Below are 23,952 nucleotides of genomic sequence, written 5' to 3' on the forward strand. Positions count from 1 at the left end.
GTTGGGAGGTGTGTGATAAAATCGAAACATTATGGATACTGTCTTCTGATCACACAGATACATTTCACTTGCACTATTAAAGCAAGGACTTGGTTGTCATGACACCAGACTAACAGCTACCTGCTAATAAGCCCAGTGAGACAGTCAGAGGAATTCTTTCTGCCACCAATCTGGGATTTCCATTCCCAACACTGGCCGGCTGGTACCTTGGACCATCTTCAATCCTACTTTTCACCTCATCCCCAGGGCTGATACAGGATGAAGTTTGAGAAGGAAAAAGATAAATATTCATACTTCCTAGGATCCTCAGTGTTGACATTTTAGTAGTATTCCTAACTTGCTGAGAACCAGTTTGTTATTCTTTCCACACTCAAGAGACAATCAAAGCCTAGAATTCCTCTGAAATGTAAAAAAGGTTTTGTATATCCAAAGACCCAGTATTTCTTATTAGTGTGAGGCTCAAGGGTTTAAATATTTACTAAGGGAAAAATCAACTAACAAGCATTAAAAATCTAGTCTACAGCTGGGCATCGTAATATCTTGGGGATACTAAGTAAATCAAATATCAAATAGTCCCTGCTCTCAAGGACCTTATATTTTATTGGGGGAGACAGAATATATGACAGTTTAGGGTTGAAGGGTCCTTCATCCCTAGCAGCTGGGAGAATAAGGAAAAGCATTTCAGGCATGGGATATAAGATACAGGACATGAGCAACAGCAAGGATAGACCAATGGTTCCCAAAGGATGTTAAGGCACATTAGTGTGCCTTGAATTTTGCTAGGTAAGCCACAAAATTCTGGACATCGTATTACTGTAGATAAAAGAAAATTTGCAAATAATTTAATAAAACTTTTACTTACTCAGCATACTTAGTATGTTAAGTATAGTACTGCAAAATAAATGACTTACCACATGACAGAGAAGTACTGAGGGCCTGAACTAGGCGGTAGTTGTGTGAGGACTAAGAAGGGACTAGATGCAAGAGACAGAAGAGGTAAGATCTGTCAACTGCTTAGATCTGAGGGGTGGAGAGGAGTCAAGGTAAGATGCCAATTTGTAATCCTCAGAGACTATTAGGATAGCGGTGCTCTCCAAAGAAATAGGGAAGTTTAGAAGAGTGAGTCTGAGGGGGAATAATGAGCTTTGTTTGATACCTGTTGAACTTGAAATGTTTTTTAGGACATATACTTTAAATGTCCTAAGTGGGCAGCTGGAGATGTGATGCTACAGTGCAGGATAGAGACTAAGGCTGGACATGTAGATCTGGAAGCTGGGTGTCTAGAGATGATAATTAAATCCATGGAAGCTAATGAGATCACCAAGGGAGAGAACATAGAGAAGATACAAAACAGAGCCTTGAGGCATAACTTAGGAGTGGAACATAAATAAGAGAGCCAGCAAAGGAGTACTCAAAGGAGAGAGGATGCCAGGATAGTCAAGAGTGTTGAATACTTTGGTGAGAAAGATGAAAAAAGAGAAATGCCCATTAGATCTGGTGATTAAGAGATGTTTGTTAATTGGGGAGAAGTTTCAGTTGAATGACAAGGGCTAAGGAGTGACAGAAGAGGAAGTAGAAGTAACGTGTGTAGAAAATAACTTCTTCTAGGAATTCAACTGAATATAACTATATTCAGAACTAGAAGATAGCTCAAGGGGATAGTAAGTTCTAGTAAAAGAATAGAGTGACTTGGGGACACTTACAGACACTGAGAAAGAGATGGGCCAAGGAAAAGAAAAAAAAGGATTTGGGATATGTTCTGTGAAGTCTGGACTCAAAGCCACACTTGAGGATCTAGAGGGCCACATGTGGCCTTCAGGTGCCAGGTTTCCCACCCTTCCTAAATTTAATCCTCCTATCTGCCTTCCCTTTCTTAACCCTATCATGAAAATCATTACCAGTAGCTTTAAATTGGGGGAAGAGGAAGTTATCCCAAGTTGGAATTCTTTAAAAATGTTTTTACTAATCATTGTACAAGCTATTTTCTAGCATTGAATGTAAGCTCTGTAAGGGCAGGAACTATTTTATCTATGTATCTCTAGTGCCTAGCACTCACAGGCACAAAGGTTTGATTGTTACACACTGTGCCTAAGCTCTCTAGTATTAATATGGGGCCGATTACTTCGAAGTACATTCTGGCTGCTGTGGACTAGCCTGGGGATCATAACCACCATTCCTGTAATATTTTTCTTTGGGAAAATGCCTTCTGAAATTAATAAAGCCAATTTAGAAGATTTGGAAGATTATCCATTCATATGCTAGGGTTCAATTCTATATTTTATTACAATGTTACATTACAAATCTTTTTAGGTGTCTTTTAGGGCCGCTTTTAAAATTTCCTTCCATTCAACAAGAACACATGGCGTAAGAAACTTTCTTCCAGATGTATTTGTCTAAGCATTAATTTAAACTCTTTTCTTTCTACCTGTTTCTTCTAGTATTTTGATCGACTTGCATTCTAAGTGGCAATTACATGCACTACATTGTAACTTACACACTTAATGCATTATTTGTTCCCTTTAGAAAAAAATTTAGATCTAAAGTTAATTTCTGCTTTGGCTGCCATACATTATACTATACTTTTATGCCAGTGAATATCAGCCAATTTTGCAAAAGTAAAATCTCATAGCTAACTTATTAAATCCCAATAGAGGGTGTTTTGATTGCATTTGCTTTATCCATTATAATAACTATCAAGTTTTGCCTAGTAGGATACTCTTAAGTCCTCATCTTAGATGTGTACATTTTTCTCAATGCTCTACTTATTATTCTGCCAAATTGTAAATCTGATGCCAAACACTCCTGGGATTTCTTCCCTCCTTAAGATTAGCACCCATAGCCCTCTTCCTCTTCCATCCTCTACCAGTCTCTTCAACAGTTCTTTATCTGACTGTCAGAAATAAAGCTCCAAAGCATATCAATTCTGTAAGGCCAGAAAGTCACCTGGACTAGATGGCTGAGCCACTTTAAACACGTACGACAGACATTTTGTGAAGAGCTGCAGTTGAGAGATTTTCCAAACAGGGATTTCTGGAAGAGCCTCATGACTTCCCCAATAAGCAAGACACTTTGCCTTCCTTTTGAAGGCTGAACAAATTCACCAACCTCAATTGTGTGAGACAACTTTCAAATAACTGAAATAACAAAATTAACCATAAACTATGAACTGATATTTATATTGCATATAATGGTTTATACAGACTTTAGAAAGCTCATCTGCAATTTTATAGACTCCATATCTTTTACGCTAAACTCATATTCATTTTAAGAACAAATCTCAGAGAACTTAGAGATGAGATTTTAAAATTAGCTAAGTAAGATTTGCAAAACTCTGACCACATGTGACAATTACCAAAGGGGAATGTTACAAATAGGAAAAGTTCTGTTAAGTCACAAATTATGTATATTTCCAACTCACCTGCAAGTATAGTTTATTATCCTTTGTTATAGCATCCATAAGTTCCTTTTGCAGAGGCGGGTCTCCATTCACCCAGAGTCCATTAGTTGTATTATTAGCGCTGAAACCACTAGTACTATTCTGTTTTTTGTACAATAGAACATAAGCAGTATCCTTTGGAAACCTACTGGTAATTTTCTGGACTGATTGAAATGAGGTAAACGTCACTCTGCTGTCATTAAATAAAAACCACTCCTTTGACATTTCATTCTTTTCCAGATCCTGCTCAATAACTGCAGTAGGAATTTCTCCCCCCAACAAATGACCCTGAGGGGAAGCTAGAGCCAGAGTTTCAGACTGATGGCACAGCTGAAAGGAAGAGTCAGAACCTGTGATATTTCTGGCATATGAATAGTAATGTCCACTTTCAGAGGAGATGCCCGAGTGAACAACAACAGAGCTTAATAGATACGGCACCAGTTTTGGGCAGCATGCTTCATCAGTCCCTGAGGACTTGAGCTTTTTAGCTAGGTTCTCACCAGTATCTGTGAAATCAACATCTACTGACCAACTTTCTGATAATGAAGTTAGAGAGGAGTTAGTTCTTTTGACTGGCAACTCCAAAACCAATGGCAGTGACACATTGTCTAGGATTTTGCGTCGTATGTGACACTTCTGATCATAGGAAAATCTTAGGAGAGTGAGAATAAGGTATTCAGGTTCCTCCATGATTTGCATAGTTTTCTCTGCATTCTGTAGAGAGGCACAGTTTTCACAATAATAGCGGTTATCGCCATTAAGGATCTCTGGTGCCAGAAAATAATTTAGCAAGTCAGTAACTGAAGGTGTGCTTTCACCTCCTGGTTTCTGAGATACTCCTCTGTTAATCTGAATGTTGCATGGTTCATTAGAGACCAAAGTGTTTTCTGTACAGTGAAGCTCAGAAGGAAGATTGTCTAAAGCTGCTTCATCCATGACTGTCTCCAAGCCAAAGCCATCGGGGACAGGATGACAGAGTGCTGACTCTTCAGGAGAGCCAGTTGTTACCATACTAGCCTGTACCACAAAATCATCCTGCACCTTAGGAGAACATGACGGACCTTGAAAAGATAGGTTTTCCATAGAAGAGGAAGGACAAAATGCAAGTGAAAGATCTGTAAAGGCTTCCTCCTTCTGTGAGGTACTCCTGCAGTTCAAACAGTGTATATTAGTTTGTAGTTTTCCCCCGAACATTTTTTCTATTAAGGTTTTCTCACTATCATTTGTGTAAGGGATCTCTGTAAATGGTGCTGCCTTGCTGGCTACTTCCTGTAACGAGGTTTCATTGGATCCCAAACTTTCAGAAGGCTTCAGTGAAGACAGGGCTTTCAAGGTTCTTTCTTCTTCATGGAGTCTACAAAGGAAATGATCACATTTATCTCTTCTCAACCAGCTTTAGAATTACAAGTAACCAAGTTTCCAGAAAAATCAGTAATTTAGAAGGCCATTTTTCTTCCCTCAAATTTCAGAAATGTTATCTTCTCATTTTTACAATGTTATAAGTTGTTGTTTATACCATTTTGGTTTTGCAAGAAAACAAACTGACCTATATGAACAAAAAAAGTCCTTGTTTTCATGTCACTTGGCTATTAAATTGAAGTACTTTATTACCAACTAATGCCTTCATCTTTAAAATGTCTCTATAATCAAAGAGTTTTCATTTTCTTGGGGTAGGGACAAGGCTTGGAAAGAAGTAATTAGTCCTACACAACATTCAGTAAACTGGGAGGCAAATCTGATCAAGTTAATAGTGAAAAAGGGTAAGTCTGTTTCTGGACTAATTTTCTAAATCTGTCAACAGCCTCTAATACTCTTCTAACATATCTTCTCAAACTCATGTTTCAATGTCCTAGCTCGATAAAAGTTTGCTGGAGATGATAACTATATGTAGCCATTTAACTTGTTTAAACAGAGAAAAGAAAGGCCACGTGAAGGAAAGAACAGAAAACTGAACTGAAACCAGGCCTATCTCAGTGTTTTACGCAACAAGCAGTTGGCAGCATGTGCCCAGGCTCAGAATTTCGAAAGCTTACAGGGTTTCAGAGCAACAAAAAACTAAGAGAAGGGAAGGGAAAGAAACAAAGGATGAACTGTACCTAGAATCTACCTACTTTACTAAGTTTTCTAGAATTTCTCATAGGCATCAAGGTACAGAACTTTGTTAGTTAGCTAAAAATAGCATCTTCAATAAAGAAAGAGATTGTAGGCTATAGAGCAAGAAAAGGACAGGCTTTTAAAAAAATTTAAGCAGAAGTGATTAGTAAAATGTGCTCAAAACAACCAGTTATCAGAAGGAATAAAACAAGATGATCCAGGAAGAACTAAATTGAATTTTAAAAAATAATGCTGAAAGAATAGATTGAATGAAAGGGATTTTAAAACCAATCTTCCTCCTTATTACAGCTAATAAATATATTATAGACACTTCAAGATACTTAAAAACAATATCAAAATAAACTCTCATTTGAAATATTTAAACATCAATATAAAAACTATCTCCTATTTGTAAAGTTTAGAAATACTTTACCTGTCTAGCAGAAACCTGAGGTATTCAGAACAGTCCTGCTGTGATCTAGGAGTAAACCAGGGAGGCCTGGATGCCTCAAAAAATATCCGTGGGGCATATGCTTCCCTCTATTGACAAAAGGTAGATTAGAACAGAATGAAACAATTTATCCATAGTGAACACAAAATAACTTTTGGCCAAGTCTTCATCCTCTGAACTCATGAATTATTGTAAAATTTTGACCATGGAGTGACCTCAGAAGGCTATCTACTCTAAAACCTGGACAAAAATCCACTCTAAGTTAGCTATCATGTTCCCTTTGCCTTCTATATGTTAAAATAACCCCAACTGTTTTAACCAATCCTCTCATGGCATGATTTTGAAGTGTTTTATCATCCTGGTTATTATCCTCTGGATTCTTTTCACTTTATGAATTTCCTTCCTAAAATGCAGATTGAACACAATACTCTAGATATAGTCAGACTAAGTAAGAGTACAAAAGGATGATCACTTTTCTTGTTCTAGATATGTTGCCTCTCATATGGCAGCTGTACATCATCTGAGTTATTCTGGTTGCCACTCTACATTACTGACTCACAACCTCACTGGAATTCTTAGTTTTCAGAATCATTCCTGAAATTTATCCATCTTCTTCAGGGCTGATTACCCCTAGAGAATTGTAGTCCATAGGCTCCTACCTACTTTTTCTATGAAGCCTTTGAAAACCGATTTCCCTAAATCTATGATGTATATCAGACTGTAACTACCCTTTCTTTCCTTCAACACTAATTCTAATATATAATAACTTCTTCCTAAGGCTCCAATTACTCCTACTGTAGAAATCAGTTTTTCTGTTGGTAAGATAACTCTGGGAGGTAGATGCTAATTGAGGAAACTGAGGCAGACAAAGGTGAAGGGACTGACTGCATATCTAGTATGTGTCTGAGGTCACATTTGAACTCAATTCTTTTAACCCCGGGCCGGTGCTCTATCCACTGCGCCACCTAGGGGTTAAGTACCATAGCACATCCTCACTTATGTGAGGAAATCAAGGAACCAGAGAGTTTCTGAAACACGGTGGAAAGAAATTTTACTAACAAAGTAGAAATAGGTCATAAACATATCACAGAACTGTGACAATGAGATTATATGAAAGTTGTTGGAATATTCTCTAACAAAAGCAAAGTAAATCCTTGGCTTGTGATTAAGAAGGGGGAATTGCTTTTTGGTACCAGATTCTTACCAACAAGAAAGAGCTATTAGGAATGGCTAGCTAGCAAAGCTATGGATAATAAGAGTTAAACAAAACAAACTATCCCTATTACAGGGGGGGAAAGTACTAGATACTACCACTTGACTTCCTGGGAATCCCTTGGGCCAGGAGAGAGAGCAGTGAATCTCAGAGGCCCATTTTCATCAATTGGGCATATGCTTTAAAATGTGGGGTAAAAAAAGCACCCCCAAAGCAAATATTAAATTACTGATTCTCCTTTACCTTGAAATCAAGGTTCTTCTTCCTTCACTGTTTTATTCCCTCCTGCACAATGTTGGCAAAATTAACACCCAGTAAAAAAATTTGTATTTTCATTTATATGCTGTGCAGAAATAATGAATTCTAAATGTCATGATTCACTATACTCAAAACTAGTTGGCAAAAACCTCTCTACTACCTGTACGAGAAAGCAAGATACTACCCCCATTAGATATCTGCCATGAAACATGTAAAAGAGGTCATTTTAAACTGTGCTGATGCCTTATTTTCATGTGATGTCTTGTTTCACAATATGAACAGTTCATCAGACCTGGCACAATGTGTTTACTGTTATAATCAACACAGGCAAATTCATACTTACCTGTGTATGCGCCAAAAAGGCAAAAAGATGCTGTAATTTTTTCATTAATGAATTGCACCCATTTAAATTTAAAGATAATACATGCCTCCTGAAACTGAAAGAGAATAAAACAGAATTAATGGTATTATTTCACAAGAAGGATTTCTTTAAATTTAAACAAATATGGATCTGAAAGAAAGTTACTGCACTGTATGACCTTTAAAGCCATAAGACCATTACTAAATTCACACACAATGTACCATGTTATGCAGTGGGGAACCCCCAAGACTGCAACAAATGCCATTTATCTTTAAACATAGGGCCAAACAATAAGACATACATAATCACCTAGAAGGTATGAATGCTACACAACATAATACATCGTGATATTAAGTTACAATGAAAAGGTTAAATTATACATTATATCCTTTGGTTAAGAAGGCAAAGATTTGTGCAGTGAGTTTTGTAATTATTTTAATTTTTCAAAGAGGTTAAAATGTTTTATACTCTTAAAGAGGTAAACTTAAATTACATAGAAAATCAAGTTATGATGAAAACATTATTCTATAATACTGAATTAAGTGTCACTCACTATGTAAGTGTGTATTCCAAATGTCTGGAATGGAAAATTGTATTAAAATATTTTGAGATAACATATTTTAAATAAAGAGACACTAGTATAGCCGTAGAAGTTCCAAGTGTCATGACACTCCTTTCTCAGAGCCATCAATATATTCTTTTACATTTTTGCCAATTAGAATTTTGTAGAATGCAAAAAGTACCAGAATCGTTGCAAGCTTCAAGGGCACAGCCAGACAAGGTGCTCTCACTCTGTGTTTGAATTCTGGCTTTGCCACTCACCAGCTGTATGAAGTGGGCTATATCATTTACCTTCTCTGAATTTTAGTTGCTTCATCTAAAAATGGGAATTGTATTTACAGTCTGTCCATCTTAGAGGATTATGAAGATCAAATGAAATAAGAGGTGTGAAAAAGTTACTGGTAAGTAAATTTTATTGCTTTAAAAAAGCTGGAGATAGAGGCAATAATCTTAACACTATGGCCCTAATTTTAATGATGATTTCTTAAATAACAATGCATGACTGGATAGCAGTGCAACGAAGTGCTTCCATATATTCTTCTACTTGTAACAATCAACCGTTCAAGGTAGGAAGAACAGATATAATTATCCTGATTTTCAGAAAAGTTATGTGATTTATGCCCAAGCTAGCAAGCATGGGGAACCATGCACCTCTCCCCAACAATTCTTAATCTTATTCTCCATAGGCACGCACAATTACAAACCACTCTTCTTTTGCTGAAGAGTTTACCTTTTACTTTACTGAAGATATCAAAGCCATTCCCCAGGAGCTCCTTTGTCCCCATCTTCTCTTTATCTCTAGACCCTCAAAATCCTCCCCAAATCTTGACTTCTTCTAGGCTCTTCCTGCCCAAGTAACTGCCCTTGATTACCCTTCCCTCCTATTTTCTCTAGTAGATTGTTCCCTAATATTTCATCCCTTCCTATCTACTGGTTCCTTCTTTATTGCCTTCAAACATGCCCAAGGTTTCCCCATCCTTTAAAAACTTGATTAAACCCTACCATACTTTGAAGTAGTCATCCCATAATTTTCCTCCCTTTTTTAAACCTCTAGAATACACACACACACACACTCACACACACACACTCATTACCTCTTTCTCCTCTCCACTCCTGGCAATCTGCCTCTGACCTTATCACTCAACTGAAAACTCCTCTCCCCAAAGTCACCAAGAACCTCTTAATTACCAGCTGTGATGGTCTTTCCCATTGCACATAACACTGCTGAGTACCGTTTCCTGTCCTGTCCCCATCCCAATTTCAAATATCTTTCTGGGTTTTCAGGACATGATTTTCATTTCCTGGTTGGTTTCCTACCCCTCTGCCAACTCCTCCTTTCTATCTCCTTTGCTGGCTGGTAATCCATACCGTAACTCCCAACTGTGGGTATTTTCAAAAGCCCTATACTGAGCTCTCTTTCTCTTCTCTCTACATTCTCTCAGAGATCATGAGCATCATGGATTTAATTATCACCTTTAGTCAGATGACTCAGATCTACATATTTAGTCCCAGTCTCCCTTCTGCAATCTAGTTCCACATTACTAATTACCTATTAAGAACTTCAAACTAGATTTCCAATTCAAACTCCACATGTTGCAAACAACTCATTATTTTCAAGGCTCACAAAAATTTGGGGTCCTTGTCCACTCCTTATTCCATATATTCAGTATGTTTCCAAATATTTCTGCCTCTATTTTCTTGCATTTGACCCTTTCTCTTACAGCACCACATCTTAGGCCAGACCTTCATCACCTCACAAGGAAAACTGCAATGATCTCCCCTAAGTGAACTCTGTGTTTCACTTCTCTTCCCACTCCAATCTATCCTCCACATAGCCATTAAGTTACTCTGCTTACAGATGTATCTGACCATGTCATCCCCTTATTTAAACTCCAAGGACTCTTTTACTGTTTCTAGGATCACATACATACTATTTTGCTTTTAAAATACTTTACAGCCCGGCCCCCATCTAACTTTTCAATCACATCATATATCGTATGCCTTCCTGCCTACTACAGTTTAGCCCAACTGCTTCCAGCCAAACTGGCTTTCCCTCTTTCTCATATAGCTCATTTCCCACCTGTTCTTTTAGAGTGGGCTACTCCCATGTCTGGAATGCATTCCCTCCTCACTTCTGCCCATAGAATACTTCTCTTTCTTCAAGATGTGTCTCAAACAGCACCTTCTACACTTAAGTCTTTCCTGATATCTCCCAACTGTTAGTGTTCTCCCATCCCTAAATACACTAATTGTACATGCCTCCCCCAGCAGAATATTACTTCTATGGGAGAAGGGATTATTTAGTTTCCTGGTCTTTGTATCTCCAGTGCCTGCCTTCTATGTAGCAAAAGTTAAATGAATGTCTGTTGGTTGATTGTAAAGTGTATAGGAAATGATCAACACTCCAATTTTCAGAATGGTTTTTTATATTTGTACTTTCTGGGTTTCATCAGTTCTTGAACAAGATAGTTAGAGGAAAGTGTTTTTCTTATTTCTGCTATGTTAAAATACTAGTATGATCAGCATGGACAAACTTTTAAAAGAAAAAAAATTCCATTAATATTAACATCCCCTGGCCTTAAAGGCTCTCTCCCTTTCACCTTCTAGAATAGTTAAACCCTAAACTGATAGCATCTATCTCTGCAGTCTCTCTCCCACCTGTTCCTTTCACTTCTACTGTTTTATAATCACTCTAGTTAAAACCCTTATTACCTATGAAACAGACTACTGTAGCAGTCTCCTAACTGATCTCCTGACCCTTAATCTCTCACATCCTAATGCTGCCTATATGTTGCTATTAATCTTTCTAATGTTGCAATTCTTAATACATTCACTCAAAAACATTCATAGTGATTCCCTAAGTTTAGACTCTTTCATATGTCGTCCAAGAATATTTCCAGTCCTGTCCAGCCTTCTCTCCAACTAATCCATATGCCAAACTGTAGTACTTATTGTTCCAACAACATGGAACAGTATCCTATCTGACAGATTGTTATACCTGTAATAACCCCATCTCTGCCTGTTAAAATCCTATTCAGTCTTTCAAGATCCAGCTCAAATCCCAACTCTTCCATGATTCCTTTCCTAATCTTGTCAAAATCATTAATTTCTCATGATCCATAGTACTCTGAAGCTTTTATGGGACTTGCGCTGATTATACATCACATACATGAAATATAACTTCCTTGAGGGTAGGAACCTTCTCTTGTATCCTTATCACTCAGCAGATAATAGTTTAATAAACACTTATTAGTTGTTGGTTAAGTACTGGTTCTCCGCTAGATTTTAAGCTCCTTGCAGAGTGAGGCCAAGACTTCTTGGACTTTGTATTTTCCCTAGCATATAACAGGGCTTTTCATATTATAGGAGTTTAACAAATGTTTGTTGAATATATAAAACATTCTTAGGTTTAAACTTACTCTGTGGCCATGAACAGCGCCTGTATCACACTGTTCATATAACAAGTATTTCCTAGGTTAATCAGACCAGTTTTCCCAGTTTCAGATTTTCCAGAAAGTCTAGACAAACAAGATGCCAAGGAATTAGACTGAGAAGTCCAGGCACTTTGATTGAGGATCAATTTAATCTTCTCTTCACTGGGTTTAGGAAAATCCTGTAGATCATTAAAAGAAGAAAAAAAAAAGACAAGAGGAAAAATGATTAATGCACTGTTTTGCTTTTGAATTAACTAGTACTTGGGCAGCAGCAGGTTTCTATTTAGAATTAAGTTTTCTTTATCTGTCATGTCACAATTCCCCACTTTGACAACCCAGGGTTATATCTTAGTTGGCTCTGAAATCAGACAGTAAAATTGTCTGGCTAGTCATCAAAGACTCAAACTGCATTATAGAGCCAAAATAAATCTTTCTAGAATCAGATTATCAACTTTAATACTAAAAGGACTAACAAAAAAAGATACCAAAATGGTCACTTCTGAACTGTGCCCTGTAGGTTAAACTTTTTATGAATATAAAATTTTGAGGTCAGAAAATATGCTGTAGTGTTTTTACAAGATGGGAGAATGAAGAACTAAACCAAAACGCAATCAAACAAATTAAACACCACAATGACAACAAAAACAAAACAAGAAAACAAAAAAATTAATCTTTACAACCCCTTAAATGTACTATGTACATCATTTATACACATTTTATCTTCCAACATTCATGCCATAATTACATGTGCAAACCGGTTTGGGGCTGAAAGGAACATCAAGATACATAGCTTTATGTATATTTGGCAAGCCAAACTTTATATTTTACCTAATAGAGCCTCATTTAATTTCTTAGTTCTGCAGAAAAGTCACCGTTTTTTAAAAATCCTTAAAAAATTTATTTTTTTTAAAAGTCATTGTTCTTTAAAGGGATAAAGCTATTTTCCATGCAGATTTTATGATGCAGTTGAGAAAAATTTCAAGTAAAGACCTAAAATAAGTTGATTTGTAACAGAGATATGAGGAGGAACCAAAGGGAAAATGAGTGAGGAAGTGGGTGGGAGCAAGACTTTCCAAAACTGTAATCACCTGCTATATAAACTTTAGAAAGTAAGAACTCAATTGAATTTCATGAAAGGATTTCCTTTTCCTAGCTTTGTATTTCCACAGCTAATTTCCACACAAACTACTTCTCTGAAGTACAATGACCACATGAGGCTAAGTTTAAGTTTTAAACTGGATTTCAGAAAAGTACCAAAGTTTCTTGTAAATGGTACTCTGCCATAAGGCAATAATATAAGTTTATTATTAAGAGCAAAGTCCCAATTTAGGAACATGTTACTGTAGGAGACACAAAGAAAAAGGTATTTCTTCTGAAATGTTATACAAAAAGATGTTAGTAAGAGCTATGCATAATTTTAAAAAATAGAGCATATTTTAGAAATGTTCCAAAACTTAGAAGATACTGTTATTCTCACTATCTTCAAAAAGTCAAGTTACATATTTCCATAAATTTCTATTTATGGATTTTTTTTAATCCACAAGATGTAGATATTGACTTTAACAAAGTAATAACAAAGTCATCCTTTGTTTCATGTAGTTTTAAAAAATTATTTATAAAAAATGCACATGCACTATAATAGGAGGGATAGTACCTTGTACTTAAAAAAAAAATAAACCTAAAGCTATGATAGTATTTAGAGAGCTTCTGGTGAGAAAATTCCCTCCGCCAGGACAGATCTGTAACTGCTCTTGTAAGTTATAGTTTTAAAGAGTTGCCCGAGAAGTTAAGGTATTCGCTCAGCTGTACAACCAGTAAGTGTCAGAGGCAGGACTTGAATCCATTCCTCCACTTTTTTTTTTTTGGTGAGGCAATTGGGGTTAATGACTTGCCTGGGGTCACAATGTCAAGTGTATGAGGCCAGATCTGAACTCAGGTCCTCCTGACTCTAGGGCTGGTGCTCTATCCACTATGTCACCTAGCTGCTCCCATTCCTCTACTCTTATATTTGCTGAGGCAATTATCAGAACTTTCTTCTATTGGTGATTAAAAAACACAAGTCTAAAAGTCCCCAGGAGGCTTTAGAGATGACTGACCATTAGCTGGGTTCTGACAACACATAACCAAGCCTCACTGCTTCCAGTTTAACAAATTGATTTTATTTTCTGATAGTTGTTTTTGTCAGAATGCTGCCTTGCCTGACTCACCCTCTCTCACTAAAAGAGGAAGGCCTGGCTGTGTTGTGATCCAATTTTTATTCTATCTTGAGAAGCCATAGTTGAATATGAGAAAAAAAAAAGAAAGAAAAGAAAAAGAAAAAGAAGGAAAAGAAATAGAAGCTGTCAGAATGTTTCCCAAACATTTGGTAAATATTTTCCAATTTGATTGGTTAAAAACATTTAAAAAATGGACTCTCAGGAATTTGTCTTTTTAAGTAGGTAAAAGGCATTCATATAATTTATAAACACATCCAACACATAATGAGATACTTTGATAAGTAAGTGCTACAAACTGATAGCAAGCTGGGAAGGTAACTATGGTCATGTACCAACCAGTCTGCACCAGGAAAACCTTACTCTGCAGGATAAAATTTTTACTGGTCAATTAGAACCCAAAATTGCTAATTAAGATGGCATAAAGGCTAAGGAACCAACAAGCAGGTGATTGGGTATGGTCTCAAGATAACAAATTCTACCCCCAGTTAAATATTTACTGAGGAATAGTTCTTACTCAAGCTCCTATGAGGTTGTATGTGACAATACTACACATAGTGACATAGATGCCCTGGATAGAATAGCTCAGTGCTTTTACTGACAGCATTTCCCAGCTTTTATTAAAAAGCACTTTAAAAAAATAAAATAAAAAGCTCTTTAAATCACTTCATTAGATCCTAAGAACAACCCCATGAGGTAGGTTTTTTTTAACAAATGAGGAAAACTGAGCTTCAGAGAGACTGAACGATTTCGACTGATATAAATGAAGTGTTCTTTCCATGACACCACCCCACTTTCTCCCTTTCAAAAACCAGTGTAATGTTATATGTGCTGTAAACTCATTGAGTCATACATACTTTTATTCTGTTCACTGGAGGACAATACAAACCAAACACAGTATACTAATCTATTATGAAGTCAGTATGTGAAAGAAAATGAAAACGATAACTTTTTGATGTTGTTTCTGTTTCATCAATGTATTGATGTGTCATACTTTTTTTGATCATTGTTTTCTTTTGAAATTTAAATTAGAAATGCCCTAGCAAGAAATAAATATGATTCTACATCTACAAAGAGAACCATATTTTAATTTGGGAAAAGAGTAAATTAGACTTCAACTGGAAAACCCATTAGCCAACCTGTAAATAAAGTTCAGGATATAAGAGGGAATACAAAAGGAGATTAAAGATTGAATCCATATGCCTATAAACTAAGCTGTGATCAAAAATGATTTAGCAATCAGTTCACATTAAAAGAAAAACAAGGAGTACAAGTGTATCTTTTTCTTTTGTCTTTCAAACATGTAGTCACGGAGGCTAACTGAATTAGCTTCTAGGACAGAACTATGGTCCACACTAATTTTTAATATTTCCATAACCAGTTCAGATAATTTAAGAAACCAATATACAAATAATTCCTCATACAAGGAATATAAAAAGGAGAGCTAAGCCACCACTCTCATTAACGCTGAAGATTACTGCTCTTAATTTATTTATAATTACTAATATATCCATGTTACAGTGTCAATAAAAATGTTATTAATGATCATGTAGAATGCTAACCTTTACTATTTCTTTTCAAGACACACTTCACAGTTGTCACCATTTCAGTTGTTTACATGTCAATGTTATTGCACATTCATGTCACACTGTACCTTGATGGCTTCCAGAATAGGTTCATAAAGATCTGGAAATCCTGAATAATGATACATCATACAGTGTATCAGCTCTGTTAACTGAACTAGGAAGGCTGTACTGGAAGGCAGGCCATCAGTTCTAAAAGAGTGAACCAAGTTAACCACATGTGGAACAATCTAAAGGAAAAAAGGAAAAAAAAATCACTTGAAATGTACTTATAAGATGATATATCTGATAACAGCCTAACAAATAAACTATATTTGAATGCTACACTTTTCTGGATAGTTTATATTATAATATTTTAAGTTTGGCACTCTCAAAATTTGGACAATTTTTAGCTTTTAAAAGTTATACAGATTTCTCTTAAGAAACAAATTGTATATAAAAAATTAAGTTCTAAAATAAGGAGGTCAACATTACCATTCTGAAAATATTTTAAGAGAAAGGAACCTTAGTTTTTGTCACACTAATCAGCTATTTCAAAGAGAATTATATTTTCTAAAAGAATTGCCCAAATTTAGTTTGGAGCTCCATCTAGTGTGGATTTAAGCTTTCCATTTATGGGAATTTTATATAATGTAGTAAACCATAACACCATTAAAAAACTTGGAAATAAGAGGCTACATATGACACATACAACTATAGCACAGGTTCATTAGCTATTTTAAGAGTAAGAGAAGCCTCTCTACTCTTAAAACTAAAACCTAATGTAGTAGAGTTTGAGTCATTTTTGTCTGTAACCTGTTATGTTACAGACTCACTTCTAAAGGAATGGAATTTTGTCATTTATAATAATGAATGCATGGTTCAGGAGGAAGACAAAAAAAAGAAAACCGGAAAACTGTTATTGCTGATATAACCAATGAGAGTATACAGCATAGACAGGGTCTTTTAAAGTCAACAGACTAAAGATTAGGTAGGATGATTCCAATGATAGTTACTACCATTATAAGAGATTTTCTGAATGATGAAACCATTTCAATTTTGCAGCAAACGGTTTGTTGTATTCAGCAGATATGGATAACATTTTATTGAGTGGGGTAAGCTAATTACTTGCAAATATCCAACGTAATTATTTCCTCCAAACCTTCTTCTAATTGCATAATAACTATGGGAAGTTACCTTGCAGGCTACAGTTTTTTCTGCAACTAATTCAAGGTAAAAGCTAATCTAAAGCTCTTTGGTTATTCTTCTACTCCCGCCTAAAACATATCCTTCAACTCTCCTTCCTAACCAGACTCCATATACAAGTGGTTCTTTTGGCCATAGTCCATTCTCAAGACTTCTAGAGCATTGCTTCATCTACTTGAAAGACTTTTCTCACACTTCAGTTCATTTCTCCAGGCTCAATAATCCTCAATTGCTTTAATCTTGCCTCCAGTCCAGGTGGTGATTTTTAACAATAAAAGTCATCTACTTAAATTTCTAAAATGTTCACAGCTGGTATTACAAATAATTAGCATTAATAACATTTTAAACCAAAATTAATAGAAGTATTATTAAAATACGGGAAATTTCACTGGAGGGGGAAGAAAAAAATTTTTTAAAAACATCCAACTATATTATTCCAAATCCCTGGAGGGCAGCATTTTGCTTTGCCCTTTCCTTTGGTAAGTACATCTGGGCCTTCAGAGTATATCCTATCACGTTCTGAACTTCCAGTTCTATTACAGGCACAAGGAAAGGAAGGATGGTAGGATTTATTCTCCATAAAGTTATATTCATTACACGCAAATACTTGTAATCTATAATGCAATTACAGGTAATCTTTCAAATATTCTACAGCCTAAATATCTTCAGTTGCCAAATCTGATTGTCTTTACCTCCGCAGTATCTCCAATAACCTTTGCCCCCTACTCTCCACTCACAAGACCATCACCACCTTAGCTCATGCTCTCATTCCTTACTTTTTATTACTATAATAAGAAGACTGTAATAGTTCCCAAAACTGCAGGGGGACCTTGTCACTCCAGCACTCAAACTCTGCTGCTTGCTGTTTGTCCTTCTTTCTCAAAGAGGACCAGGGAGGTGATTCCACGACACGCAGTGAATTGGATGTGAGTGAGGGAGGGCTGTGCAAAGTCACCAGCCTCACTTTCTCCTCCAGAGTCATCTGAGCCCAGTGGCCAGATATTGATCAGGACAACTGGAGACAGCCCAGGATGCAGTGGGTTACAAACTTTGGTGCCTCCCTGAATACCCACCCCCAGGAGTAAACAATCTTCTCTGTTCGGCATTTAAAGCTCCTCACAACCTAGCCTAACCAACTTACACTCTTCCCTTTTGTTCACTCTATGGACCAGGCAAGCTAGCCCTTCTTACTACTTCTTCATGGCACATCTCTGTTCCCTGATGCCTGGAATGCACTCCAACCTCACTTCTCCCTAGGCTCAGCTGAAGTGTCACCTACAGGCCTGGTGACTGAATAAACAGGAGAATCAAATAAAAGCAATTTTTTGGGAGAAATTAATAGTTGGAGGAAAGGACATAAATGGGGAGTGGAGGAAGAGGGATGTTAAGCTCTTTCCATATCATTCTGGAATTTTTAGGAGCCTTATCTTTAATCAATATTGTGTGCTCCATATTATTTTTTTTATTTCAAGGTCCTTCTTATAAACAGTTTTATGTTTAAAAGAATTCTACCTATTCAAAAAAATGACACCAAAAAAGTCAGCAAAAGATTCTATCCTTTCAATTTTTGAAAATAGTCCTTAATTTTAACCCAGATTTACAGAGTTCTAACATTTACAAAGCACCTTCCTTACACTGACACAAGTTTGACATAGGTAGTGCAAGTATTATAATTTCCATTAAAAAATAAAATAAAATAAAATCCAAACCTGTAATTCCACAAGTGCTGGGAATTTCTGGGTGGAAACTCCCTCCACCAAACACAAAATAGTAACTTATCTGTAACTTTTAAGTCCTAGAGAGCTGCCTTAGGGGACACTGAGAGGTCATGAGTTAGAGGCAGAACTGGAACCTGAATTGCCAAGACTACAAGTGCTTAATATCTTATTTATCCCCATGTGATATCTTTAATAAGCCTGCTGCTAATATGGTGAAATGACCTCATTTTGAGAATATAAAACTTGACTTAATACTAAAAAATTTAAAAGCAATTTAGCATATAAAAATAAAATGGAAAAGTAACTTACCAAATGGAAAGCCTCTGGAGAATGCTGAAAACTAAGCAACATGTGGGAAAGAACTGCAAGAGCACCAGGTCTCACAAGAGGAAACCAAAGTCGATTAAAAACCTTTAAAAAAAATATCCAAATATTTATGTTTAATTTTTTTAAAAAATCGTGAACATGTTAAAAATTGACAAGTCTAAGATTTTTTAAGTTATCAAAATTTCTTCCTAAAGTTCTGAAGTAATCTTTTTCATTTTTGCACTTGGCAGCTGAGAGAAATGAGAAAGGCTTAATGTAATCTAGAACCTCCCCCCCACAAAAAGACTCCAACAACTCCGCAGCGCTAAAAGTACCCCTGAAAGGCACTGTCTGTTATCTAAGTTAAGGCAACTTTGCAAGTAAAATACGTACTATATAACCTTATTAGAGATATGCCTTTATATAAGATATGTATGTAAATCATTTTTTTCAAACCTTAAGGAACTACAGGAATGAGCTATTACTATGTATGATTCAATTGTAACACCATATTTTAAAAGAGACTTTAAAGTACTTTTATTTTAATTATGCACAAATAATTCATAAACAAGCACATCTCTATAATCCATTAACCGAATATTCACATAACTTTAGTAAGCACTCCCTCTCCCACTTTCCAAACAAGCCCAAACATTTATTTGTTCATTATATCCCCTAAATTTAAAGGTTCTCATTCCACCTACCAATTCAATTTTGAGCAAAGTAACATCTATCAAAATAGTAAACTTCTGGACTGCTGCCAGTCCTTTCAGCAGTGCAATCACCCATGTCTCCACATGCTGTGCCAAAGGCCAAGATAGCCAATCAATCATTCTGAAAGACAAAAGAAAATCAGAAAAAACTTGTAAGCATATTTTCAAAATATTTTGCTCAGGAACAGCAATACAGCACTAATTTATTTTGTTTTTTTACAATGGATTAAGATGAGAATATAAATGTAGATTCTCAGATGAATAAATAACAGCTTATTCCCTCTCCACCTAACACACTTAGAAGAAACTGAATTATTATCTATTCACTCATTCAAAATAAGTATTTGAGTGTCTCCTCAGACATCTCATTTCCCACCCATTTTGGACTTCTTGGACTTTTCCACCATGCCCCCAGCAAACCCACCATTAGGAAATCATCATTTTGCAAATTCTAATCAGCCTTGTTACTCACACCTCATCAATACCCTCTGCCTCTCCAACTAGAAGGTAGAGTCATAAACTCCTATATTTAAGGAGAAGGGACAGGACAGATCTCTCATTTTCCATAGGGCTGTATGTCCTCATTTTGGATTTTTCTGATTTCTTCACCATGCCCTAGCCCCCAGTATCTTCCCCTTCCCCAGTTTATCATCTTTCTTTTGTATGCTGTCTTCCTCCATTAGATTGTAAACTATAGTCCAGTAGGCTCCATCTTTCCTTTTCATATTTGTATTTTTAGCATGGTGCCTGGCATACAGGATGTGTTTGACTATGGATTTGAATATGTGAATGCCCATGAGTGAGACATTGTGAAGGATAAGACAGATGAGTAAGGGACAATCTCTCTCCCCTTGGAGTTTATAAATAGCAATCTGATAAAAGAATGCTACAGAATGGTTATCAGTCTGCATTGGTTGAAGGAGTCTTGCTTGGGAGATTCCTGGACCACAATGTCAACTCCTGAGTTATGGCCTGAATCAGATTAAACTGTAACTGGGAAATGTTTAACAAAATCAATAAAAATAGATAATATTACACTTTAAAAGAAAGTCAATATGTGGCCCGTGGGGATCTTTATGTATCAATTAGTCCCCCTATTTCTATGTGAGTTTTTTGGACACTATTTCCTTACACCAATGAAATCAGAAGTTAGTATATTTTCATCAAAAAAAATTTTTTTTAAAGAAAGGTAAGAGAAGATTTTGAGAGACAAAAAGGAAGAATCAAAGAAATTGAAAAAGAACCAGGAAAAAAGAAGAGCTATAGAAAGCACAGGAAGAAAAATTTAAGAAAATGGGGTAGGTTTGCCAGTAGTGTTAACATTTCCAGAAATGCCAAGGAGAATGAAAACAGGGAAAAGCCACCACGAGTATAATTCTGATATAGTATTCATTTAATCTACCACTCAGGTATTATATATACAAAGTGCTGGGTATTCAAAGGCAAGAAGAAAACAATCTCTGCATAAGAAGCTCATATTGGGGGGTGGGGAGGGGGAAAGGGGAGAATAGTGATGAATGAGATTAAGGAGAGAAAAGAAGGTAGTCAGAAAATAAAGGTACTGGGTAAGTAAATTCATTTAAAGTGGACAGTGAGAGGAAGCAGATAGTATGAAAGCTAAGAAAGGCAGGATCTTTAGGCAAAAGTCTTTTAAACAGAGACCAAAATGTCTGGAGACAGAAAAGAAGAAACAAGTGAGGAAATTTCAAAATTTTGGAGAAGGAATGGTTAAGAGTTTGGATTTGGGAGAGGCAGAAGGGAGTCTGGAAATAGAGGAATAAAGGGTTAGCGTTATGAGAATACAGGGTACATAGCATTTTGCACTGTCATGACCATACTCAATATTGTAGGGTTGCCACAACATTGAAGTATGGAAAAAAACTGTTTTATAATCTTGTTATGTTGTATAAAAAAAATTAAAAGTGGGTTTGGTAGTGAAATCTACCGTCAAGTGTGAGACTAACACTGTAACGATTTCTGTAATCTGCATTTTAGTTAAAAATGTCTCTTGCTTCCAAATCTACAATCATTGTCAATACAGTGACATGAAATACCTGCACAGAGCTTGAGTCATACTTGCATCTTTTACATTTGGATCGGTGGTAAGGCTCCTGATGAGAACTGTAATCATCTGCAGTGGAATATGCTGCACAAGACTTGCCAAGGCAACAGAGGGTTCAAATGAAGCATCTGTTTAAAAAACATATCACAAGACAGTCCAAATACAGCATTGAGGAATATGGCACATTATTAGAAACATAATTAAGAGAATGGTGGCTTATATATTCTTAAAGTACATCTTATGTACATCCATGCACTCAACAGTCAAAAGTCTGGAACATCTGACTTACTAAAAATATCAAGGTTGCCCTTTGTTCATTATTATATATTATATGGTTATTTTGTGCTAAAGTTCATATTTATATAATATCTGTTTAATAACCAGAAACAGCTGGTGGTACAATGGATAGACAAAGTTGGCCTTGTAGTCAGGAAGACCTCAGTTCAAATCCAGCCCCCAGGAAGGCACTAGTTGTATGACCCTAGACAAGTCACTTTAACTTGTGGCCAGAGTTTCCTCAACTGTAAAATACGAATGATAGTAACACCCACCTCCCAAGGTGGTTGTGAAGATCAAACGAGATATTTGTTTAAAACAAACAAAAATGCTTATTTTCCACATATGTGTGTTATAGTATATAACAGAAAGTGGTATGCAGTTACAACATTTGACATTTTATTTTAAAGTAACTTACAATCATTAAATGAACCTAGTCAATACTGCCAATGGGTCTGAATCCTACTCTACCACTTAGTACTTAAAATGAAACCGGGGGCAAAAGTCTCAAATTCTCTCAATATGAGTTTTCTTATTAGAAAGATGTGAAAAATACCACTTAAGATAGTCTTCACAAGGTACTTGTAGTAAGGATCAAATAAAACTTTATAAACTATAAATGCCAGGTAGCAAATTCATATTAGTTACATTAAGAAGTAAAAATTTACTTTTATCACATCCATTAACATAAGGAGGATAAAAGGAAAGAGGCAAACATTAATATATTAGATAAGTTGTTCAATTTATAACAGAATACTAACAAAGTTACAATGATATGTATGAATTAAAATAATTTAAAAACACTTAGAAAAAACTTGATAATCTTAATTAGTATTCACGCTATGTGCAGAAGTCGAGAGAGCCCTGGTCTGGAGTCAGGAAGATCGGAGTTCAAACATGTGTGACCCTAGGCAAGTCACTTCACCGTGTTTGCCTCAGTTTCCTCATCTATAAAATAAGCTAGAGAAGGAAATAGCAAACCACTCCAGTATCTTTGCCAAGAAAACCCCAAACAGGGTCACAGAAAGTCAGGCATGACTAACAACGACTGAACAAGTATAACATGTAGCATGAAATGTAACATCACCTTTCATAAAGTTCTGACATCTCATTTTTTTCTTGCCATGTAAGTGGTGATAAAGTATTTTAAGTAGATACTGATGATTACAGTTCTCATCAAACAGTATGATTTGAGGGGACCTTAGCCTAAAAGCAGACCCCATTTCTAGTAGTCACTGAAAGTTGATTTAGAATGTCAACCTACAGCGCATTCTTCTTAACAGCTTTATCTCTACAAACCACTCAAGAAATTGATTAATAAATTGACAGACACGATCAATTATTATGTTTAGGATACAAAGATTAATAAAATATGGTCCTTTGTTTTCAAGAAATTTACACAACCTAATAGGAGGACAAAACGAATGATCAAGGGCTACAAAGAAGTCAGTGAATGATGAATTTAGGGAGGTCTGAGAAGAGATTACATTCCACTGGGAGGTAACCAGCAAAGAAGGAAAGTAAGGATGGCAAGGAGGGAAGGAAGGCAAGGGAGTTTGCATTTCACAAAGTTTTGCTAATGCCTTTTGTTTTTATGTCAGTCATATCTGGAAATACCTACTTTCTTACTTCAAAATTGAATCCTATCTTTTAACTAAGAAAAAATACTAAGAATGGGTAAGATTTCACTGGAATATAATCCAAAGGAGTGAAGAGCCCAAGTAAAGTCACCATGTCAGGAAAGTTTGAGGAATAATCTGGGAATGAGTTTAGCTGAGGGCTAGGGGACATAAAGCTAAAAAGGTAGATGAGGCCACTGCAAGGAGTGCCATAAACACCAGGATACAAAATTAATTTTTATTGAGTAAGCAATGGGAAATTATTGAAGGCTTCTGAGCAGAGGGGGATGACAAGACAGAAAAGATATGACTGGTATAATTAGGGTATATAATTACATTTAAATGACACATCAAATGGGAGTGTGTAGACTGGGTGTGGAGGACAAAGGTAATTTAACCCCATAGGACACCTCCAGATCAGGAAATACCAGGTCAGAACAAGAAATGAAGGGTCATAGGTGAGAGATTT

At 36.1% G+C, this 23,952-nt stretch overlaps 1 protein-coding gene across 1 annotated transcript in view; it reads right to left on the reverse strand.

Moving 5' to 3' along the window:
• Nucleotides 1–23,952, reverse strand: part of USP38 (ubiquitin specific peptidase 38) — a 38,194-nt gene that overhangs the window by 11,016 nt on the left and 3,226 nt on the right. Inside the window, exons 3-10 of the mRNA XM_020989842.2 lie at nucleotides 21,581–21,716; nucleotides 19,518–19,647; nucleotides 18,817–18,918; nucleotides 15,676–15,834; nucleotides 11,794–11,987; nucleotides 7,796–7,889; nucleotides 5,964–6,070; nucleotides 3,419–4,790 (exon numbers count right to left, since the gene is read on the reverse strand). Of these exons, the coding sequence (XP_020845501.1) occupies nucleotides 3,419–4,790; nucleotides 5,964–6,070; nucleotides 7,796–7,889; nucleotides 11,794–11,987; nucleotides 15,676–15,834; nucleotides 18,817–18,918; nucleotides 19,518–19,647; nucleotides 21,581–21,716 (2,294 nt within the window). The remainder of the gene's footprint in view (nucleotides 1–3,418; nucleotides 4,791–5,963; nucleotides 6,071–7,795; nucleotides 7,890–11,793; nucleotides 11,988–15,675; nucleotides 15,835–18,816; nucleotides 18,919–19,517; nucleotides 19,648–21,580; nucleotides 21,717–23,952) is intronic.

This window comes from Phascolarctos cinereus, unplaced genomic scaffold (assembly GCF_003287225.1).
Source record: "Phascolarctos cinereus isolate Bilbo 61053 unplaced genomic scaffold, phaCin_HiC Scaffold_9;HRSCAF=440, whole genome shotgun sequence".
NCBI classification, from domain to species: Eukaryota; Metazoa; Chordata; class Mammalia; order Diprotodontia; family Phascolarctidae; genus Phascolarctos; species Phascolarctos cinereus.